The 8,519-nt window shown below is 43.6% G+C and overlaps 1 protein-coding gene across 1 annotated transcript in view; it reads right to left on the bottom strand.

The window, feature by feature from the left end:
• Positions 1-3,567: 3,567 nt before the first annotated feature.
• Positions 3,568-8,519, bottom strand: part of LOC142214599 (vomeronasal type-2 receptor 26-like) — a 39,137-nt gene continuing 34,185 nt past the window's right edge. Inside the window, exon 3 of the mRNA XM_075283669.1 lies at positions 3,568-4,475. Coding sequence (XP_075139770.1) covers positions 3,568-4,475 — 908 coding nt within the window. The remainder of the gene's footprint in view (positions 4,476-8,519) is intronic.

The following is an 8,519-nucleotide window of genomic DNA, read 5'->3' as shown; positions in this document are numbered from 1 at the left end:
TATTGGGTCACTATATGGCCTCATAAGATTGCTGTAACCTCCACACTCTACCACTGGTCACACTATGTCACACTCTGCCACACTGTCACACTATGTCACACTCTGCCACTGGGTTACTGTGTGGGCTAATAAGGCTGCTGCATTCTCCCAACTCTTCCACTGGGTCATTGTATGGCTTCATAAGGCTGCTGTAACCTCCACACTCTGGCACTGGGCCACTCTATGGCCTCCTCTCACTACTGTCACTTCCCCACTCTGCCATTGGGTCAATGTATAGCCTCATAAGGCTTCTGTAATCTCTACACTCTGCCACTGGGTCACTGTATGACCTCATAAGGCTACTGAAACCTCCACACTCTGCTATTGGGTCACTGTATGGTCTCATTAGGCTTTTGAAACCTCCACACTCTGCTACTTGTTTACTGTATGGGCTCATAAGGCTGCTGAATACTTCACAATCTTCCACTGGTTCACTGTATGGCCTCCTTATGCTTCTGCCACCTTCCCACTCTGCCACTGCGTTACTGTATGGTCTAATGATGTTGCTGCCACATTGTCACTCTGTAATTGGGTCACTGTATGGCCTTCTCACTCTGCTGCAATATACATACTCTGCTACTGGGTCACTGTATGAATTCAAAAGACTGCTGCAATCTCTACTGTATGGTCTCATAAGGATGCTGCATTCTCTCCACTCTGTCACTGGGTCACCGTATGGCCTCATAAGGCTACTGCAACCTCCACACTGGGTTCCTGTATGGCCTCCTCATGCTATTCCCACCTCCACGCTCTGCCACTTGGTCATTGTATGGCTTCCTCATGCTGTTGTCACCTTCACACTCTGCCACAAGTAGAGCACAGTTTATAGAAATACTAGCTTCTGCCCACGACTTCGTCAGCGGGTTTTTGGCATTGATGATCTGCCTATATTCAGCAGATTGCTGTCGTTGATGTTTTGCCTGACCGGCATTTTGGCAGCTCACAAGCTGTCTTGCTGCTGACCTTGTTCCTCACACCATGCCTGTGATTGTTCCAGCATTTCAGCAGCTCGCTGGGACGCCATATAATGATCATGTTGTTGGTGTTGATGAGCCGCCTGGTGCGGCATTTCAACAGCTGTCAAGCTGGCCTGCTGGTGAACTCATTCCTTGGGCTGAGCCCATGATTGTTCCAGCAGCTTGCTTGGATGCTATATAATGAGCGTGTTGTTGGCATTGATGATCCGCATGCTCCTGTGTTTTGGCAGCTCTCAAGTTGGCCTGCCGCTGAACTTGTTTCTTGCACTGTGCCTGTGATTGTTCTGGCATCTCAGCACCTCACTGGAACATCATATGAGTGTGTTGTTGGTGTTGATGATCCGTCTGCTCCAGCGTTTCTGCAGCTGTCAAGATGGGCTGCCGCTGAACACATTCCTCGCGCTATGCCTGTGATTGTTCCGGCATCATTCTACTTCCTGGTGCTGCATTGAGTGGCTGCCTCGATACAGAGCTCCAAGCTGGTATTTCTCTCTTTTACTGTGGACACATGGGACTCTGTTACAGCCTGGGAACCTACCATCACCCACCTACCCTAGAGTAGGAGTAAAGACTTCAGTGAGGTTGGGGATGAGATGTAACTGGATCGGGTCAAGCCTGCAGGAGGTGAGCTGGGATTTAGATATTAAGAATAAGAAACAGGATAAAGATGAAGTGCACCGAACAGTTAGGAAGAGTGCGTGTAGGGATGTAGGGTGTCTCTGATGGTGCAAACTTTGCTTTTGAAGTAAGAGACAAATTCAGCTCAGAAAAGTGATGTCGGAGGCGTCACAGGATTACAGAGAACGGACTTGAAGGTGGCCAATAGCTGTTTGGGATTGAGATATAGGGCACATATGACTTTGTTGAAGTGTGTTTTTGAATGTAAAAGCTGCCTCTTTATACCTGATGAAGTCCTCTTGGGAGTGGCTTATCTTCCAGAGAAGTTCCTTTTCCATTTTTTTAGCCAGGTCAGTGTGCCAGGGTTGCCTATTGATTGGTCGTTTTCTGGTTTATATTAAGGGGGGCATAGAGTTGAGGGCTGATATATATTCTATACCCTGATGAGCTAAAGGGTAAACATATTTAGAATTTTTGACTTTCAGGATCCATATCTCACCACCCACTACAGCTTGGAACATGAAACTCCCATAAATCATCTTGGCTATCTCATACATAAATTTGACTTTATTAGTTATACAGATTCTTGTCATATAACTGCATTGTTATTGTTTTGCTCCTAAAAATCTAACATTTTATTTTTATTATTTTGGTAATATTTTGTAAATCCACCTTTGGCTTTCAAGGCCTGAATCCTTCTGGGCATGTTCTCCATAAGATTCAAACATGCCTCAAAACATGCCTGAAATCTGATCCCAGGACTCTTCTACACATTACCAATATTGTTGAATGCTTATTGACCCACTTGGGTACGAACACAGATTTTTCTTCAACTCTACCCACAAATGTTCGATTTGGTTGAGATCTGGAGACTGTGGGGACCAATCCATCACCTCTACTTCATTGTCATAGAACCATTTCTTCTCGCTTTTGACTCCAAATCAATTTCCAATCTTCTACTGTTCACTTTTCATACTTTTTTGCAAACTCGATCCTTATGATGATATTGAAGTCAAGGTTTCTTCACCTTTTTGGGGCCACCATTCCAGATTTCTGTAACATCTATGATCTCACGATCACAAAGTACACAAGCCTCCTTCACTGCTGTGTTTGTCACATCAAAGCTGATAGGCTGAGTTCAGGCGGCGTTTTTTGGTCAAGATTTTGACGTGGAATGTGCGACAAAATCCTGATCAAAATAACGTCTCCCATTGAAATCAATAGGTGCTGGTCATATCTTTTTTCTGCGAGTGAGAACAGACTGAAAAAAGAAGCGACATGACCTTTCTTCAGGCGGATTCAACGGCCGGTTCAGCCGCGGACGTCTGCCCGAAAACACTTCCTCCCAAGTAAGCCTATTCATTTGGGCCTAATCCGGAGCAGAGACGACCAATTTTTTGGTCCGGAATCTGAGACGACCTTGGCCTCAAATTCCAGAGCAAAAAACTCTGTCTGAACTCAGCAATAGATCTTGTGATGAGCCAACTTGTTGACCCCAATATTTTGCCTGGATATCTATCTCTTGACTTTGAAATGGATGGACGGACTTTATTTCGTATCTTCCAACTGTCATGGCACTCACATGATTTAGTTTGACAATTTTCTTGGTGGAGAGACCGCTATCAATGAGCTGGATGATGCTTTTTCTCTATTCTCGGGAAATCTTCTTCATGACTGACCTCAAGTTAAACCAGTGACCTTTCGCTTTGGAATACATCTAATAACACTCTGAACTGAACAGGTTGTCATTTGTAGTATACAATAAGATGATAGTCCTTAAAATTATGGTAGTCTCTCATTCAAAGCTGAAGTGGATGGTGAGCCTGAAAGTCACAAGGTCAGAATAGTGTTTCCTTTTTGCTAATAAGTGTATGTGATCTGGACCCAGATAAAAAAGTGATAATATAAACCTAGCCTTATACTTTTATGATATTTATAGCTTGCTTTTCTCCATTATTGCATTTCTTGAGTTCAAATCTGGTTTTAGAAGCAGAATATAAACTTTAGGTAAAAATGTACAACCAAGAATGCCAGAACATGAGGTCAGGATAGCAAATATCTCCACGGCCACCATGTATTTCCCTCTGGTGCTCAGATAAGCCGGGATCATGGCCATCCAGACACTACAGAACAGCAGCATGCTGAAGGTGATGTACTTGGCCTCATTAAAACTGTCCGGTAATGTCCTCACCATGAAAGCCAGAAGAAAGCTGACAGCGGCCAGGAGCCCCATATAACCCAACATGGAGTAGAACCAGAGATCTGAGCCCTCATTACACTGAATGATGATCTTCCCAGGATAAGACTGATGGTCAAACTCTACATAAGGAGGAGACACCAACATCCAAATAACACAAATGAGAACTTGTACAGAAGAACACACCAAGACCACAGAATTAGAGACTTTGAGTGAGACAAATTTCACCCAGACACTGCCAGGTTTGGTGGCTTTGAAGGCAATACAGACTGTGACTGTCTTCGCCAGAACAGAAGAGACACCAATGGAAAAGAAGATCCCAAATGATGTCTGTCTCAGTAAGCAGGTTATGGCCACTGGACGACCAAGGAAGAAGAAGACACAGAGGAAGCCGAGCAATATGGAGACCAAGAGGATGAAGCTCACAGTCCGGTTATTGGCTTTAACAATTGGAGTGTCCCAGTAATAGATGAAGATTCCCAATATAAACAATGTTATAACACTAAGACATAAAGTAATTGACATAAAAACTGAAACCAAAATGTCCTTCTCATAAGAGAGAAACTCGTAGGTCTTGGGGATACATGTCACTTTCTTCTCATCAGGCCACTCTTCTTCTGGACATTTATGGCAGGTCTCACTGTCTACAATTACAGTAAAGAATATTAGTGGCTTCTATGGGAACTCTGTGTATAATATTAAAATATTATACATATTATACATATTGAATATTCTATCTATCTATCTATCTATCTATCTATCTATCTATCGTATATATAGTGGTGTGTATAGTATAGTATAGTATAGTATATATAGTGGTGTATACAGTATAGTATATATAGTGGTGTATATAGTATACAGTCATGGCCAAAAGTTTTGAGAATGATACAAATATTAATTGTTACAAAGTCTATTCCTTCAGTTGTTCTAATGGCAATTTGCATCTACTCCAGAATGTTATAAAGAGTGATCAGCTTAACAGCAATTACTTGCAAAGTCAATATTTGCCTAGAAAATGAACTTTATCCCCAAAAACACATTTCCCCATCATTGCAGCCCTGCCTTAAAAGGACCAGCTAACATTGTTTCAGTGATTGCTCCATTAACACAGGTGTGGGTGTTGATGAGGACAGGGCTGGAGATCAATCTGTCATGATTAAGTAAGAATGACACCACTGGACACTTTAAAAGGAGGCTGGTGCTTGGCATCATTGTTTCTCTTCTGTTAACCATGGTTATCTCTAAAGAAACACGTGCAGTCATCATTGCACTGCACAAAAATGGCCTAACAGGGAGGTGTATCGCAGCTAGAAAGATTGCACCTCAGTCAACAATCTATCGCATCATCAAGAACTTCAAGGAGAGAGGTTCCATTGTTGGCAAAAAGGCTCCAGGGCGCCCAAGAAAGACCAGCAAGCACCAGGACCGTCTCTTAAAAGTGTTTCAGCTGCAGGATCGGGCTACCAGCAGTGCAGAGCTTGCTCAGGAATGACAGCAGGCAGGTGTGAGTGCATCTGCACGCACTGTGAGGCGGAGACTCTTGGAGCAAGGCCTGGTCTCAAGGAGGGCAGCAAAGAAGTCACTTCTCTCCAGAAAAAACATCAGGGACAGACTGATATTCTGCAAAAGGTACAGGGAGTGGACTGCTGAGGACTGGGGTAAAGTCATTTTCTCTGATGAATCCCCTTATCGATTGTTTGCGACATCTGGAAAACAGCTTATTCGGAGAAGAGGAGGTGAGCGCTACCACCAGTCTTGTCTCATGCCAACTGTAAAGCATCCTGAAACCATTCATGTGTGGGGTTGCTTCTCAGCCAAGGGAATCGGCTCTCTCACAGTCTTGCCTAAAAACACAGCCATGAATAAAGAATGGTACCAGAATGTCCTCTAAGATCAACTTCTCCCAACCGTCCAAGAGCAGTTTGGCCATCAACAATGCCATGATATATAGTGGTGTATATAGTATCATATATATAGTGGTGTATATAGTATTGTATGTATAGTGGTGTATATAGTATTGTATATATAGTGATGTAGAACACTGGGCCTTGCAGTAACACGGGGAGTCTGCTGTGGTGGTGAAACAATAATTTGTCAGTATGCCACGCACATGGCAGGATTCACTCTTAGAGTTACTGCACATTTTATTTACTTGGCCAGTTATGGGAAGAAAACTGACCAAATAACTCAAGTGTGAAATGAGTCTTACACGTCAATGTTAGTGCAAGGTCTAAACAACCGTACAAAGGTTCAAGATCATATTATACCTTGAAATATTGCTCTCCTTTTAAATCTCCATCTGCTAATTCCACATAGATGTCTAAAGAATCTGTTCTAGTAAATGTTTATATAAGAAGAGCGGCATAGCAGCAGCATAAGGAGGCCACAGTGTGGCAAGGTGATATAATGTGGAGGTAGAAGCAGACATAGGAGGCCATACAGTGACTCAGTGGCAGAGTATGCAGGTAGCAGCAGCGTGATGATCCTACATGTACAATTTAGCTGTCCTCTTTGTAAACGGACACTAAAGGACACTACATGATGTCCCATTTAAAATCATGCAAATTGCAAACGGACACAGCTAGTGTCCAATGTTAAAATCTTCCGCGGACATTAGCATTAGAGATGAGCAAACACTAAAATGTCCGAGGTTTGAAATCCGATTCGAACAGACGCACACTGTTCGACTGTTCGCACGGATTTCAAACCCCATTATAGTCTATGGGGGAAATGTTCGTTTCAGGGGTACGCAACATTCGAAAAAATTATACTTACCAAGTCCACAAGTGACGGTCGGGCTGGATTCTCCTTGAAGTCTTCTCCCGGCGCAGCACCCCCGCAGCATCTTCCGGCTGGAATTCATTCTGCCTAGGCATCGGGACCTAGGCAGAGCCGACTGTGCATGCGCGGTCATGCGCGGACATGCGCAGTCGGCTCTGCCCAGCCCGACGCTTCAGCAGAGCCGACTGCGCATGCGAGAGCATGCCTGCGCATGCGCAGTCGGCTCTGCCTAGGCCGGATGCCTAGGCAGAGTGAATTCCAGCTGGGGGACGCTGCACGGAGAAGAGTTCTAAAGGTAAGAGAAGAACCAGCGTTGATTGGCAGAATGTATAGCATGTATAGAATTCTGCCAATCAACACTGGTTCTGCATCGAACCTTAAACTTCAAACAGCTAGTAGTGTTCGATCGAGTACGAGTATTTCGAATACCGTAGTATTTGATCGAACACCTACTCAATCGAACACTACTCGATTATCTCTAATTAGCATCGGACACTAGCTGTCGGACACCGACGCTAGTGTGAACCCAGCTTAAGAGCTAAATAAAATAATAAGAACCGTTTTAGGCTGATTCACACAAAAAACCTGCAGTTAGATCAGGGACGTTGATATCAGGGGTGCAACAGTAGCAGTCACTACCGGGCCCTATACATGAGGGGGCCCCAAAGTTCCATCTACCACAAAAAATATACCACTACCACAAGGACCCTAAAAGATTTTGCATTGTGGTCGTGGAGCAGGGTCCCCCGGTGGGCCCCGACCCCGACTGTTAATTCCTCATTTAGCTGCTGCAGATGCATTGTTCAGGGACCTGAACAGAATCCTGAGCAATGCATTTGCCTCAACACTTGGTGCCCCCATTAGCTGATGCAGAAGCTGTACATGGTGCCCTCACTATATATATATATATATATATATATATATATATATATATATATATATATATAGACACCAGGTAAAGCTTCAGCATTAGCTAATGGCCACTTGTAATCCTCTCACTTATCTGTTGTAGCAATCGCTGCTTTCTTCCCTGTCCGTGCTGCCTGAACTTCTCCCCTCCCCCTCATAAACTATTGCCTCATCTCTCATATCGGAGCGTGTGGAGAAGACAGAGACAGTGAGTATATTCTTGTGGTAAAATATGTATGTTTAATATGTATATATGTGTGTACATTTGTTTAACCACTTTCGGACCGCCCATAGACTATATACGTCCGGGAAGTGGTTGCCTTGTTCTGCCAGGACGTACCTGTACGTCCATCAGAACACAGCAGCTGCACGGAGATCATGTAGCTGCTTTCACTAGGAGTCGGCTGTAACTTCAGCCGGAGCTCCCAGAGAGAAGACAGGGCAGATTTATTACCTCCCCTGCCTTCTCGATCACTGTGTATACAGCGCTCAATGAACGCTGTATACACGGCTATGGACCCTGCCATAAATCAGCTGCCCTCTGACCTGGCGGACACGTGATCCGGCCGGGAGCAGCGTCATGCAAGAGCTGCTGGGTCCTACAGGACCCCAGATCAGCTCAGTAAGCTGTATATACAGTGTGCAGGAGTCTGGATTCCTCCTGTATCTGAGGTTAAATGTAGCAGCCCCAGTTATAGAAGAAATCAGCCTCAAGTACAAAAAAATAAGTGATCAGATGTCCCCAAAGGTCTCTTATCACCTTATGGGGACACAATCAAAAATATAAAAAAAAATATAATAAAAAAGTTTTAAAAAAATGTAAATAAAATAATAATAAAAAATAAATAAATAAATAATACGTTAATAAAACGCCGTTATTAAAGGTTATAGCCCCACCCCCGAAGGCACCATACAAAATAAAAATTACCGTAACGGAGAGGAAAAACTACATTATAAAGTTTTTCAGTGACACTTTGAGTTATTAAATAAAAAAAATA

This window comes from Leptodactylus fuscus, chromosome 1, assembly GCF_031893055.1.
Source record: "Leptodactylus fuscus isolate aLepFus1 chromosome 1, aLepFus1.hap2, whole genome shotgun sequence".
Taxonomy (NCBI): domain Eukaryota; kingdom Metazoa; phylum Chordata; class Amphibia; order Anura; family Leptodactylidae; genus Leptodactylus; species Leptodactylus fuscus.
This window is presented reverse-complemented; position numbering and strand designations above follow the sequence as displayed.